Source organism: Elephas maximus, chromosome 15, assembly GCF_024166365.1.
Source record: "Elephas maximus indicus isolate mEleMax1 chromosome 15, mEleMax1 primary haplotype, whole genome shotgun sequence".
In the NCBI taxonomy this organism is placed as follows: domain Eukaryota; kingdom Metazoa; phylum Chordata; class Mammalia; order Proboscidea; family Elephantidae; genus Elephas; species Elephas maximus.
Genome location: NC_064833.1, coordinates 68,028,957 through 68,044,600, shown reverse-complemented (window position 1 = coordinate 68,044,600; position 15,644 = coordinate 68,028,957). Strand labels below are relative to the sequence as shown.

Here is a 15,644-nt window from a genome sequence, read left to right as displayed (position 1 = left end):
TCTTCTTGGTGTTCCCTATCAGAGTAGAAAAGTCGTTTGTACTAAATAGATGGACAGTACCTTTATAAAACAGTAATTTCTATTCGAACTTTGCCAAGCACTTGGATTTTAAGCTTTGCACCTCTAATTGTAAACGGAAAGTTTATTCTTGTGAAAGATTTTCAGCCATTTGGAAGGAATAGGCGACAAACTGTGCTATTTATATCATTAGGTTTTTTTTTTTTTTTGAGTGCCTGGAGCGTGCCATTCTGGTTGTACTTCTTCCGACCGAATGCTCCTTAGAAGCAAGGATAGTGAGACTGCGTCTTACATACTTCGGACATGTTGTCAGGAGGGATCAGTCCCTGGAGAAGGATGTCATGCTTGGCAAAGTACAGGGCTAGCGGAAAAGAGGAAGACCCTGAATGAGGTGGATTGACACGGTGGCTGCAACAATGAGCTCAAGCATAACAACAATTTTAAGGATGGTGCAGGACTGGGCATTGTTTTGTTCTGTTGTGCATAGGGTCGCTATGAGTCGGAATCGACTCAACAGCACCTAACAACAACAGTGTGTCAGGTACTGTGCTGCTTGCCAGAGTCACGGTTAAGAAAAAAACACCCAGTGTTTATGGAGCTGCCTGACGTCTCCTATGGCCAGCCATGATGGCGAACTTAATCTTCACATCTCGTGTGTGTATGAGGGAGGGTGCCGGGGAAGCTGCAGGGCATCACTAGTTTGTAGGGAAGGATCGTTTGAGTCTGAGGCTGCTAGAAGCTTATTCACAGGGCACAGCTTGAAGCAGAAAAGTGTTTGCCATCAGCCTCCTTTAACCTGAGACTTAGAGCCCACCCTTCCTTAAAAAAAGCCAAATAGACTCTCAGAAGTCCCTCCCTTATTCCTTGAGTGCTGACTCTGACCTCATGTCCCGCCCTCCCTGCCTGTTCCTCCTAAGTAATGCAGACATCCTAACAATCCTTTCTTAAATATCTAATTTTGTAACTGTTCAAGATAAGGACATCTTAAAAAACATAACCACAGTATCATCCATTATATCCTAAAAACATTCCTGATGTTATCAAATATTCAATATGTTCAAATTTTCAATCGTTACATAATTTTTAAAAATATTTTGGGTCAAGGTCTGTCTTAGGCTGGGTTCTACTGTACAAATGGCGTAGGGGCGGCATCTGACCTAACTTCACAAGGGAGAAGGAGAATGAAGATCAATAGCCCAAGGCTGATTCCTGTGAGGTGGAGATCAGACATGCCTTCTCTCTCCACCATCTTTACCAATTCTGAAACCAACCGCACCTCCCACAGTGCTCTCTATTTCTCTGTTGGGCTTAATAACTCATTACAATGGCCACACAGAACTCACAGATAATACTCATGGTTAATGGGGTTTATTAGGGAAGTAATAGGTTCCAATTCAGGTTGGGACACTTGGGATACAGTTCTTCCATCAGGACAGCCCATTTTCAGCTATGCTTGCAAGCGTACCTCTCTCTCTGTCCCTGGGCCTCAGCCCTGCTCAGGCAAGTGTTACAAAGCTCTTTTAGCCCCTGCCAGTAAGTGCCCTGAGGCACCCCGGGCACTCAGCTTTCTAGCTTCTTGGGCCAGGAAGCCCACTGTGTGATCTGCCGGTCTCTCCTGCCACTTCCTGTTTTCAGGGTTACAGTTCTCTCTCTGTCTCCTGGTTTCAGGAACTTCTCAGGGTAGGGATCTCAGGTCCAAAGGATGTGCTTTCTGCTCCTGGCTGTTCTTCCTTGATGGTGGTAGGATCCTCTTTTTCCCACGTCTGGAATGGCAAAACTGGCCAGTCCCTTTGGTGGGCCACAATTATCCTATTTGCACAGTCCCACCCAGTCACTTGGGTAGGAGTTACAAGACCATGGAGAGAATGGCCACACAAAAGCAGTCCATTGCTCTACCAGGTGCTCCTTGGAAACTCTATGAGGCAGCTATAGGGTCACTATGAGTTGAAATCAACTCGACAGCAACGGGTTTTTTTTTTTTTTTTTTTAACATATATATATATATATTAGGCTGGGTCTCTAGAGAAGCAAAACCAGTAAATTGTATAAATATATACTGAGAGATTTATATCAAAGAAATGGCTCATGGGATTGTAGAGGCTGGAACATCCCAAGTCTGTGCATAAGGATAGAGGCTTCTCCTGATTCACATAGCTGTAGGAGCTGGGGAACCCAAGATCAGCAGGTTGGAGAGCAGGGCTTTGCTCGCAGGCTGTGAAAATGGATGAATCCTAAGATCAGCAGATAAGCTGATAGCTCAAGTCCCAAGAACCTGAGGTCAGGTGAACAGGAGGCAGCTGCAGGATCCAGAGTGAGCAAAAAGGCAGAACGTCTGCTTATATTCGGATGGAGGCCACACCCCCAAGAAAACTCCCTTTCAACTGATTGGCTACTCACAGCAGATCCCATCATGGGAGTGATCACATATAAACACTGAGAATCATGGCCCAACCAAGCTGACACACAATCTTAACCATCACAGTGTGTGTGTGTATATATATATATGTGTATGTATATATATGTATATTTAGAGAGAGAGAGACAGATTTCCATCAAGGAATTGGCTCACATGGTTGTAGAGCCTGGAAAGTTCCAAGTCTGCAGGTCAGGTGCCAGGCTGGAGGCTTCTCCTCACTCATGTACCTGGAGGGGCTGACAAACCCCAAATTGGCAGGTCAGATGGCAGGCTTCTGGCTCACAGGCTGCAGAGGCTGATGACTCCAAGATCATCAGGTAAGACAGCAAGCCGCAGGCTCAAGTTTCAAGAACCGGAGGTCAGATGATGACAAGCTGAATGCAGGATCCAAAGCAGAGCAAAAGCCAGCAAGCTTTGCCAGAAAGTCCAGATATATTGGATGCAGGCCACACCTCCAAGGAAACTCCTTTTCAGCGGATTGGCTGCTTCATAGCCAATCTTACCATGGAGGTGATTATATCAGAGCTCATCATACAGATGATTATATCATTACATAGCTGCCAAACTACATCATAACAGCCAGACCACTGACACACAACCATTTCACCATCCAAATATGGTTTACGCATTGCGATTTTGAAATGTCTTTTAAGACTCTTCCGATCTATGGGCCCTCTATTTCTTTACTCTGTGTGTGTGTGTTTTCCTCGCAAATGAAGAAACTTGAGTTGTTTGTTCTTTAGATCTTATGATCTAGACTTTTCTGATTGCATTCCTATGGTATTGTTTAACGTGTTCCTCTGACTTCTGTATCTCCAGTAAATTTGTAGTTGTATCTTGAGGCTTTCTGAGATTCAGGCTTGATTACTCTGGACAAGGCTACTTCATAGATGATATTGTTTGTTTTAGCTACCTATTGCTTAATAACAAATTACCCTAAGAACTTAGAGGTTTAAAACAACAATAAACACTTATAGTATTGCACAATGAGTATAGGTGAGGTATTCAGGAGTGGCTTAGCTGGGAGGTTCTAGCTCAGGGTATCGGATGAGGCAGTAGCCAAGATGCTTGTGTTGCTGCTATCTAAAGGCTTGACTGAGGCAGGAGGACATGCTTCCAAGAGGGGTCACAACAGCCAAGTTGGTGCTGGCTTTTGGCTGGAGGCCTCAGTTTCTCACTATGTGGATCACTCTTTAGGGCTGCTTGTTTCTCCCAGAGCAGGTGATCCAAAGGAGAGCAAGCTGAAAGCCACAATACATTTTATGACTACCCTGTTATCATACAATATTTTATTGGTTACACAGTCAGCTTCATTCACTGTGGGAGGGGACTACACAATTTTTTTTAAGGATCATTGGGAGTATCTTGGAGACGAGCTACCACGATGTTCCTCCATCGGGAGGTTCAGAGGTCTTTTTATCTTTCTCTTTGTGATGATAGCAACCCTGGAGGCTCAATGCCTAGATTGCCTGATTCACTAAAAACAACAAAAAAAAAATTTTTGTTTTTTTTTTAGTTAATTCACTAGGTGTTGCAAAATGGTTGTATTCTATTATCCCTTTTTTATTTATCAGGTGGAATACTTCTATAGGTAGAAGAGTACAAGAAAGTAAGAAAAACTTTCCCCTCTCTACTGTTTGATTGCTTAATAGTTCAATTTGTGTAGAAAAGTCAGGATAAATGCTTGATTCTCTCCCTTTATTTATCAGTTTTCAAAATAGGATAGGTTTCCTAAGATCATCTGACAATGACCAATTAGACTTTTAAAAAATTACTGTGCGCTTGTGAATTTAAACGTATTCGGTGTGTCTTAATTCATTGCAGTTATTATTAACCCATTGCTGTTGAGTAGATTCCGAATAGTGACCCTATAGGACAGAGTAGAACTGCCCCACAGGGTTTCCAAGGAGTAGCTGGTGGATTTGAACTGCCGATCTTTTGGTTAGCGGCCATAGCTCTTAACCACCGCACCACCACTGTGGTAGGCTGGATAATGGCCCCCCAAGATGTTCGTGTTTAAATCTCTGGCCCCTTATATGGCAAAAGGAACTTTGCAGATGTGATTAAGTTAAGGATCTTGAGGTGGGAAGATTATCCTGGATTATACTAGTAGATCAGTGTAATTAATTACAGGAGTCCTCGTAAGAGGGAGACAAGAGATTAGAGGAAAAGGTGATAGGATGGTGGAAGTAGAGATTGGAATGATGTGCCTTGAAGAAGGAGGAACGGACTATAAGACAAGGAATGTAGGTGGCCACTAAAAGCTGATAAAGGAAAGGAAAAAATTCTCCCCTGAGTCTCTAGAAGTAACCAGCTCTGATAACTTTAGTGAAACTCATTTTTGACTTCTGACCTCCAGAGGTATAAAAGAATTTGTTGTTGTTAGGCGCAACTGAGTTGATTCTGACTCATAGCGACCCTACGTACCACAGAACGAAACACTGCCCAGTCCTGCGCCATTCTTACAATTGTTCTTATGCTTTAGCCTATTGTTGCAGCCACTGCGTCAATCCATCTCGTTGAGGGTCTTCCTCTTTTCCACTGACCCTGATGTCCTTCTCCACGGACTATCCCTCCCGACAACATGTCCGAAGTATGTAAGACGCAGTCTCACCATCCTTGATTCTAAGGAGCATTCTGGTTGTACTTCTTCCAAGACAGATTAGTTCATTCTTTTGGCAGTCCATGGTATATTCAATATTCTTTGCCAGCACCACAATTCAAAGGCATCAGTTCTTCTTTGGTCTTCTGTATTCATTGTCCAGCTTTCACATGCATATGATGCAATTGAAAATACCATGGCTTGGGTCAGGTGCACCTTAGTCTTCAAGGTGACATCTTTGTTTTTCAGCACTTTAAAGAGGTATTTTGCAGCAGATTTACCCAATGCAATGCGTCTTTTGATTTCTTGACTTCTGCTTCCAAGGGTGTTGATTGTGGAGCCAAGTACAATGAAATCCTGGACAACTTCAATCTTTTCTCTGTTTATCATGATGTTGCTTATTGGTCCAGTTGTGAGGACTTTTGTTTTCTTTATGTTGAGGTGTAATCCATGCTGAAGGCTGTGGTCTTTAATCTTTATTAGTAAGTGCTTCAAGTCCTCTTCACTTCCAGCAAGCAAGGTTGTGTCATCTGTATAACGCAGGTTGTTAATGAGTTTTCCTCCAATCCTGATGCCCGGTTCTTCTTCATATAGTCTAGCCTTTTGGATTATTTGCTCAGCATACAGGTTGAATAAGACCCAAAACCAAACCCACTGCAATCAAGTCGATTCCAAAACAGATTGAGTAGGCGTGGTGAAAGGATATAACCTTGATGCACACCTTTCCTGACTTTAAACCACTCGGCATCCCCTTGTTCTGTCTGAACATCTGCCTCTTGATCTATGTGCAGGTTCCTCATGAGCACAATTGTTTTGGAATTCGCATTCTTCGCAATGTTATCCATAATTTGTTATGATCCCCACAGTTGCATGCCTTGTAGTCAATAAGACACAGATAAACATCCTTCTGGTATTCTCTGCTTTCAGCCAGGATCCATCTGACATCAGCAATGATATCCCTGGTTCCACGTCCTCTTCTGTATCCGGCTTGAATTTCTGGCAGTTCCCTGTCAATATACTGCTACAGCCGCTTTTGAATGATCTTCAGCAAAATTTTGCTTGTGTGTGGTATTAATGATATTGTCCTATAAGTTCTGCATTCAGTTGGATCACCTTTCTTGGGAATAGGCATAAATATGGATCTCTTCCAGTCCGTTGGCCAGGTAGCTGTCTTTCAAATTTCTTGGCATAGACGAGTGAGCACTTCCAGCGCTGCATCCTTTTGGTGAAACACCTCAATTAATATTCTGTCAATTCCTAGAGCCTTGTTTTTGCCAAAGCCTTCAGTGCAGCTTGGACTTCTTCCTTCAGTACCATCGGATCCTGATCATATGCTACCTCTTGAAATGGTTGAACCTTGACTAATTCTTTTTGGTATAATGACCCTGTGTATTCCTTCCATCTTCTTTTGATGCTTCCTGTGTCATTTAATATTTTCCCCGTGGAATCCTTCACTATCGAAACTTGAGGCTTGAATTTTTTCTTCAGTTCTTTTAGCTTGAGAAACGCTGAGCGTGTTCTTCCCTTTTGGTTTTCCATCTCCAGCTCTTTGCACATGTCCTTATAATACTTTACTTTGTCTTCTCAAGCCACCCTTTGAAATCTTGTGTTCAGTTATTTTACTTCATCATTTCTTCCTTTTGCTTTAGCTGCTCAACGTTCGAGAGCAAGTTTCAGAGTCTCCTCTGACACCCGTCTTGGTCTTTTCTTTCTTTTCAATTACCTCTTGCTTTCTTCACGTCTGATATCCTTGATGTCATTTCTTGTTTGGTCTTCGGTCATTAGTGTTCAATGCGTCAAATCTATTCTTGAGTTGACGTCTAAATTCAGGTGGGATATACTAAAGGTCGTATTTTGGCTCTCGGGGACTTGATAAGAGAATATATTTGCATTGTACTAAGCCACTAAGTTTGTTACAGCAGCAATAGGAAACTGATACACCCATCTTTGGTCAATGGGGCCCTCTTCGAATTGGCTATCTAATATGATAAAATGTTCTAGGCTCATCTTATACATATTCTGCCCCAGACATGGAATCAGCTGTTTCCCCAAGGAGTCCTGGTTCCTTTTAGTTGGCAATGATATTTTGAGACTACATTCTAGGTTTTTGCCTTTTTTAGAAATGGAAGAGTGGCTGGCACAGATCTGTACCTTTTACCATCATATGATTAATTTCCTCTTAACTTTCGATTTTTAGGCCCCAACTAGATATAGAGTTATGCCATTTTTGGCTACTAATTTTTTTAACCTCAAAACTATATCCTATAAAGGAATTTCAAGTAGCAAAGCATATAAAGGATCAGCTACTTTTCTAAAATGGAGTGAAAGGTTTGAAATGAAATGCATATTGCATACAAAATAATGGCCATTATGAGGACTCAAAACATTGCCTTGGGCTGTATTTGCTGTAGATGAGTACATTCTTAAAGCTGGTAGGGGCAGCCGTCAAGCGGATTCCGATTCCGACTCGTAGTGACCCTATAGGGGCAGACGACTGATAAATTCCACACCCTCAGAGCACACTACAGCAAGTGTCCCATGTCTGGGGTCTTATCCAGCCTTACCCTGCCCTGTGGCTAAACCTGTTGCTGAGCAGAAATAGTTTGCATGAGACTGTTCAGTTCAGCTCTCTAGATCCAGGTTTCTGGACCGTGAGAAGTTGTTGTATAAAGAATTCTTGGAGAGAATAGTATTGCAATTGGAAAAGGAGCACCGTTGAGACTCTACAGGAGACCTAGGACTGGTTTTGTTACTGTTGACTGGGAAATGTTTTGTTTTGTTTTAAAGCTCCAGTCACTTTCATTTGCATCAAGTGTTCAAAAAGAGCAAATTCTAATAAGCTTTCATTTCTTCCACCACAGGAAGTGCTCAAATAATTAAAACACACATGTGCACACACACAAAAAGAGGAAATGGTCAAATAGGAACTCAGAAATCACATGACTGATGACTAAATCTTCTCCGCTTACAGCAAGAGAAGAGTCTGATGATTAGTTACCAATCTTCCTTTCACTTTTAAAGTTTTGGAGATAATTCAGTCATGTTCCCATTTGTGCTTTTTTCCACCCTCTTTTCTTCCATCTTTCCCGAACCCGGGGAGCAACGTTGGGTCTGCAACTCCTCCGATTTAAGTGTTTGGTACACCTACTGTGGTAAGTAAACCAGCAGCAACAAATGGTTTCAGCTATTTCAACGGTGAGTTTTCACAGGAACCGGAGTTTGCTGTTGGCCAGACACAGGAAACAACCGCGCGTTCCAGCTGCTGCTGACAGGAAAAGTCATGGTTGGTAACTGTCTCTAAACTGTGTTGTGTTGACCTTCAAATGCTTCTGTTGTTTCCTGTGGTTAGCTAGCTCTACCTTCAGCCCGGTTTCGGATTTTTCCTAGTTTCAGTAGAACTGCCTGCTTCTGAGTTTTTGCCCAAGCCCCAAGACTTATTGGTTCTTCCTTTTGAGTAAATAAAATCAAATCCTAGCCACCTCCTGGGATTGGTTTCTGCTCCGGGCTGCGATTTTTTTTTAGGACTCTTGGAGTTATATTCCTAATTGGATATGTTAAAAATAATCAAAACTCCCTCAAATTTGAACATCAGGCTTATTCTGAACAGTTATTCTATATGCATTATAGGGAGACCATTTTGATTCTAGAAAAAGGAAATGGTTCGAAGAAGCTAGGCACAAAGAGGCTTATAAAGAGATATATAGAATAGCAACTATTGGCTAATGTTAATGTGTTTTCATAAACTCTGCCTTCCCACTTTTATTGGGGTCAACTGACATCAATTTACTTCTGGCCTGCTGTTAGTAATTAGGCCCTCTGGTGGCGTAGTTGTTAAGTGCTACGGCTGCTACCCAAAGGGTTAGCGGTTCGAATCCGCCAGGCACTCCTTGGAAACTCTAGGGGGCAGTTCTACTCTGTCCTATAGGGTCACCATGAGTCGGAATCGATTCGACAGCACTGGGTTTGGTACCCACCTGCAGTCATGAGGCTTTCTGAGATTTAAATTAGGAGGTAAGGGTTTGACGATTATCGTTTTCTAGCAGGATAAGACAAATTTACATTGCTGTAGAGCAGTTTCTGGCAGGCTTTTGCAGTTTGGGTCAGGCTTTTTATGGTTAATATTTGGTTTCCTGTATAGCGATGCAGTGGTTAAGAGCTTGGCTGCTAACCAAAAGGTCAACAGTTCAAATCCACCAGCCTCTCCTTGGAAACCCTGTGGGACAGTTCTACTCTGTTCTATAGGGTTATTATGAGTCAGAACTGACTCGACGGCAACAGGTTTTTTTTTTTCTTAAATCAACATAAGATGTCTGTTACTAATTTACCTGTGTATCAGATGTAAGCTGATGTGTGATCTAATGGCTGTGTGACCTTGAGCAAAGTGTCTCTTTATGCCTCAGCTTTCTTAGCTGTAAAATGAAAATGATTTTAGAACTGCCTTTGTAATGATTGGAGGGAGGTGAAGTTTTAGCACAGGACATACAGAAACAACAAATAGTGGCTTTTTTTTTTTTTTTTTTTTAATTAGCCATACCTAGCTTTTAACTGTTTGTATCACTGTTTTCCCCCTTGTCAGCATCAGATTTTGGCTGGTCTGAAGGTACAGTTTCAGGGCCTGACCATTGTTTTAGTTGGGTAATTTCCACTGAGTTGCTCTCCATGGGTTGGCTGGCCTTTTCTATCCACTAGCAATACCAGGAAGGTTTAAACTGATGCTTCTCAAAATACTAGTTATTTGATACTCTTGGGAAAAAAGGATCCATGGCCTAAGTATTTGGGATAGATTTACAAATGTACTCTTGAGTTCTGAAAAATTCTGCAATAAAGAGACTTATTCACACAGACACACACAGACACACAGACACACACACACACAAAACTGTTGCCGTGGAGTGATTCTGACTTGTAGAGGCCCTATAGGACAGAGTAGAACTTCCCCATTGGGTTTCCAAGGAGCAGCTGGTGGATTTGAACTGCCAACTTTTGGTTAGCAGCCCAGCTCTTAACCACTTAACTAGGGCTCCAGAGAAATCTATTAACCCCCCAAAATTCCAATTTATTAAATTTTTGTGTGTATATGTGGTGTGTTGCCTCTCCTACAGAACACACTCTGGGAAATACTGGTAAAAAGTTACTTCTGGGGGATTAGTGTAATTACATGGGTGTGAGAACAAGGCTTAGGTGTGTGACCAATTCCACACCTGTAGTTTTCTTTGTGGCTTGCGCTAAATTCCCTCTCAATTTGTCTATCTCTCAGACAAAAACCAAACCAAACCTGTTGCCGGCAAGTTGCTCCTAGCTCATGGTGACCCCATGTGTTACAGAGTAGAACTGCTTGATAGGGTGCTTTTTTTTTTTTTGGCTTTAGTCTTTACCGAAAGCAGATCAGGAGGCCTTTCTTCCAGGGCACCACTGGGTGGGTTCAGACTTCCAACCTTTATGTCAATAGTTGAGGGCAACTGTGTGCGCCACCCAGGGACCTTTCCATCCAACAAGATAAGCTTATAGTCCTCCTTTTTGAGAAAGACCCTTCAGTCCAGACAGGCTACGGTTCTCTCTCCTTCTTTAGCCCTTACCTACCATGTGTTGATTAGACCACTTGCTTGGTGCTACACTGTTCGTTTGGCCTTTCTTGACATAATACTTCATATTATTACTTAGCTTTGAATCCTTTGGGAACCCTGGTGGCATAGTGGTTAAGTGCTACGGCTGCTAATCAAAGAGTCGGCAGTTCGAATCCGGCAGGCGCCTCTTGGAAACTCTATGGGGCAGTTCTGCTCTGTCCTATAGGGTCGCTATGAGTCGGAATTGACTCAACAGCAACGGGTTTTGTTTTTTTTTGTTTTTTTTTTTTAATCCTTTAGTAACCGTAACTCGATTTGTCTTTTGAGTTGATTTTCTGGAGGAGAATCTTACATTTTCTGTCTGACGCGGAGAAATCCTGGTGGTTCTTTGCTGCTGCCTCGCTGAGCTGGGGACGGCGGGAGCAGATGGAATACCTGGCTGCAGCAAACCTCTGCTCGCTGCCATCCCCATGGCCGTATCACTGCTTCTGCACCTTGGAGAATACCGTCTGGCCCAGCCGAAAGGCACCCAGCGTGGGAAGCACAACAGCAACCCCTTACTCAATCCTGAGGGTGAGGATGATTTCCATTAAAAAGGAGAGGTAAATTTCCATTTGGCCAAGCTACTGGGCATGTACAGAAACGGCAAGACTTGGCTGTTTTGATTCCCCAACTTTGAAAAGGCTGAAAATGTGGGTGTGTGAGTCAGTCTACAGTGCCTTGCGGCATTCCAGAGTAGGCAGACTCAGTTTTGATTTTTTTTTTTTTTTCCGTAGATAGCCCATAAACCCCAGGAACTAATGGATTAATTATGTAAACCAATATTTACTGAACACCTAGTATTTGCCTATTCTAGGCACGGAGGATACAACAGTGAACAACAAAAACAAAAGTCCATGTCCTTGTGAAGTTTGTATAATATTACATAATAGCAAAATATTCAGCATGTCAGATGTTGGTAAAGACTGAGAGAAAAATAAAGAAGAGGAGGGCATACAAGTCCAGAGATGGAGGAGATGGTGGTTGCATTTTGAATTAGGATGGTCTGGGAAGGTTTCACCAAGAAGGAAACATTTGCGAGGACCAGGAATGGTTGAGGAAGTGAGTCGTGCTGATGATAATCGGGGGGAAGGAGCATAGGAAAAAGTAAGCCCAAAAGGCCTTAGGCAGGAACATCTCTGGCGTGTTGGAAGAATAGCAAGGAGGCCAGGGTGCCTGCAGTGGAGTGAGTGAGGAGAGGTCAGGAGAAGATGAGGTCATAGAAGCAATGGAGAAGGGCATGAGGGCCTTGCAGGTCAGGGTGAGGACTCGTCTTTTGCTGTGGGCGAAGCTTGGTCTGGTCCCTGTGTTGATAATAATCTGTAAGGTGGCAAGAGTGGAAGCGGGAGACTTCTTGGGAGGCTATTGCAGTAATCCGGGTGAGAGATCATGGTGGCTTGGACCAGAGTGATAGTGATGGAGGTGATAAGAAGGAGTAAATTCTGGAACTATGGTGGACACGGAGCTGACAGGATTTGCTGATAGACTGGATGTGAGGTATCAGCATGGTCATCCCTTTTATTGGTGTTAGCTGTCCTCAAGTCATGGTGGTTTCATGCACAAAGGGGCTGGACTGCTGCTATCGCTAGGGTTATCACTGACTGATTTTCACAAGTAGATCGCCGGGCCTTTTTCTCCTCCTCTGTATTAGTCTGAAAGCTCCGCTGAAGCCTGTTCAGCATCATAGCAACACACAGGCCTCCACCGATAAGACGAGTGGTAGCTGTGCTTGAGGTGCACGGGCTGGAATTGAACCCGGATCTCCCGCAAGGAAGGCAAGAATTCTACCACTGAACCACCACTGCCCTTAGTCTTCCCTCCTGTGCCTGTTTATCTTAGGATGTGGCATGTCCCTCCACTACAAGCAGGCCAGCCTCTTTACCCGCCTCTCTATTGTACTTATATTTCCTCTAACCTGAAACATCCTTACCCTTCCTTCTGTTTCTTGCAAACCCTTGGAGGCCGGTCAAAAGTTCTCTCTGCATCATGGAGCATGGTCAAGTCTGTTCAATTTAACTCAGTTTAACAAGTTTTTATTGAATGGACATTATGTTTAATCATTATGCTAAGGAATGCTGAGAATGCGAAGGTTTAGTAAGATACAGTCCGTACCCTCAGAAACTCTAGCTTTCGTTTTATATATGTGGAGCAGGAGGCATAACTACAAATTGCTAGGATTCATTCATTTATTGTACAAGCTCTCTGTGGCCGTGGAGGGGTCTAATAGCCATCTTGAGCTTGAACTCTTGATCTATACCTTTTCAAGCCTATTCCTGCCTCAGTCTTTTCCATCTCATCTTCCACCTAATTTCTCAGGCCCCAAGCCAGGCCCCATCTCCTTTAATGATCTCTTTTCCTCAGCCCCCTACATCCAATTATCAGTAATTCCTGTTTTCATTATCTCCAGAGTGTTGTTGATAGAATCCATCTATGTCTGTTATTGATCATACCTTAATCTCTCCTCTGGTTTCTGCAAAACCAAACCAAACCCGTTGCTGTTGAGTCAATTCTGACACATAATGACCCTATAGGACAGAGTAGAACTGCCCCATAGGGTTTTCAAGGAGCAGCTGATGGATTCAAACTGCCAACCTTTCCGTTAGCTGCTGAACTCTTGATCACTGTGCCACCAGGGCTCCTGGTTTCTGCAACAGCCTCTTGAATTGCCTCTCTCTGCTTCAATTCTTGACTCCATACAATGTGTACTCCGCAGAGAGGCCAGAGTGGTCTTTTCAAAATGTACATAAATCAGATAGTGTGGCCCCCTATGCTTAAAACCCTCCAGTGGCTTTTCACTGCTAGTAGGGAAAAACCCCAACTTTATACCAAGGCCTCCATGCCCCTCATGCTATGGCCCTGACTACCTGCCCACCTGCTTACCTGTCTGGTACCTGTGATTCTCCCCCAACTCATTATTTTCCATTCCCACTGGCATTTTTTTTTTCTTGAACACATCAAAGTCATTCTCACCTCTGAGCCTTTGCACCTACGACTAGTTTTTCTGATTTAAATGCTCTTCCCCCAACATCTTCAAGCCTGTTTTTTCCCCCCTCACTCACTTACCGAGTAACAGGTGAACTGTCTCTACCTTCTCCCTGCTCCTCCCTCCCCATCACACACTCATGCTTTATCCCATTATCCTAGTTTATTTCCTCACTAGAGAGTATATTTCTCAAGGGTAGGTCCCACGACTGTCTTGCTTATTGTTTCTCTAGTGCCTAAAACAAAGTTTAAAGGCACCTAGTAAATGCCAGATTGGGGGCAGTGGTGGTTCAGTGGTAGAATTCTCGCCTTCCATGCAGGTGACCTGGGTTCAATTCCTGGCCAGTGCATCTCATGGTCAGCCAATACCCGTCTGTCAGTGGAGGCTTGTGCATTGCTATGATGCTGAACAGGTCAGTAGAGCTTTCAGTATAAGACGGACTGGGAAGAAAGGCCTGGTGATCTACTTCCAAAAAAACTAGTCTGTGTAAACCCCATGGATCATAACCGTCTGATCCTGTTGTGATTCGGGTTGCCACGAGTCAGGGGCAGACTCCATGGCAGCTAACAACAACAGATACCAGATGCAAATGAATGAACCCACTTTAATTATCCACCTTGTGCCCAGTACTGTGAAAGAATTAATAAGACATGCTTCCTGCCCTGGAGGCATGTTATATTCTTATGAAAAAGACAGACTTGAAAACAACTATAATAAAGATTTATAAATAAAGATTTATTATAATAAAGAATGAACAAGTACTATGAACGATAGCGTGTTTGTGACTGTGGGGATGGGGAGTTGTGAAGGATTCAGGGAAGGCCTACCAGAGCTGATGATATTTGAACACATTTTTTTTTTCTTTTGTATTTTAGACGAAGGTTACAGAGCAAATTAGTTTCTCATAAAACAATTAATACACATATTGTTTTGTGACATTGGTTGCCACTCCCCTGACATGTCAATACTCTCCCTTTCTCGACCTTGGGTTCTCTGTTACCAGCTTTCCTGTCCCCTCCTGCCTTCTTGTCCCTGCGCCTGAGCTGGTCTACCCATTTAGTCTTGATTTGTTCTATGGGCCTGTCTCATCTTTGGCTGAAGGGTGAACCTCAGTAGTGACTTCAGTACTGAGTTAAAAGGCAGTCCAGGGACCATACTCTCAGAATTTCTCTAGTCTCTGTCAGACCAGTAAGTCTGGTCTTCTCAATTTTGTGAGTTAGGATTTTGTTCTACATTCTCCTCCAGCTCTGTCTGGGACCCTCTATTGGGATCCGTGTTAGAGCAGTCGGTGGTGGCAGCTGGGCATCATCTAGTTGTGCTGAACTCAGTCTGGTGGAGGCTGTGGTAGCTGTAGTCCATTAGTCCTTTGGGCTAATCTTTCCCTTGTGTCTTTGGTTTTCTTCATTCTCTCTTGCTCCAGGCAGGGTGAGACCAGTGGAGTGTCTTCATGGCCGCTCACAAGCTTTTAAGACCCCAGAAGCTACTCACCAAGTTAGGATGTAGAACATTTCCTTTATAAACTATATTACGCCAGTTGAGCTAGATGTTCCCGAGACCATGTCTCCGTTGAACACATTTTGAAGGAGGAGGAGTTTCCAAACTGATGAAGGCAAGGATGTTCCTGTCAGAAGGAATTACATATTTATGTGAAGAAAACTCCATTAAAGAGGTGTTATAATTAATGCGGTGTTATGATGGTTCAACTCTAGCCAACGCTCATCTTTTCCCCTCTTGACATCCGGCAGCATTCACTGCCCATACTCAGTGTGGCAGTGGTGTTATTTCCAGTGCCATCTGCAGTTGCCTTCAATGTTGGGTTAAGAAGGATTCCAAGGCTGAGCTCAGTGGGAAAAAGTGCCATGATGGATTAGCGATGATGATCTTTGTGACTGCAGGAGAAATTGGAGGCTATTGTTCTGTGCATTTGCAGAACCTGGTCACCATCTTCTGTATTTAATAAAACAAAACTAGAACCTTACTGTATTCATGATAGCTTCAAAGTAATAAAACTATTTTCCATGA

The 15,644-nt window shown here is 43.2% G+C and overlaps 2 protein-coding genes across 10 annotated transcripts in view; one reads left to right on the top strand and one right to left on the bottom strand.

The window, feature by feature from the left end:
• LY96 (lymphocyte antigen 96) overlaps nucleotides 1-15,644 on the top strand; it is a 96,983-nt gene that overhangs the window by 24,038 nt on the left and 57,301 nt on the right. The window contains exons 1-2 of one of the 6 annotated variants that reach the window (XM_049853701.1): nucleotides 8,102-8,188; nucleotides 10,928-11,173. The exons of 3 other annotated variants lie outside the window; for them this stretch is intronic. In XM_049853701.1, coding sequence (XP_049709658.1) covers nucleotides 11,071-11,173 — 103 coding nt within the window. In that variant the 5' untranslated portion in view covers nucleotides 8,102-8,188; nucleotides 10,928-11,070. Of the gene's footprint in view, nucleotides 1-7,977; nucleotides 8,189-10,927; nucleotides 11,174-15,644 lie in introns of those variants that run through there. 2 more of the 6 variants (XM_049853696.1, XM_049853699.1) reach the window with 2 other exon arrangements.
• Nucleotides 1-15,644, bottom strand: part of ELOC (elongin C) — a 90,447-nt gene that overhangs the window by 71,680 nt on the left and 3,123 nt on the right. The window lies entirely within an intron of this gene.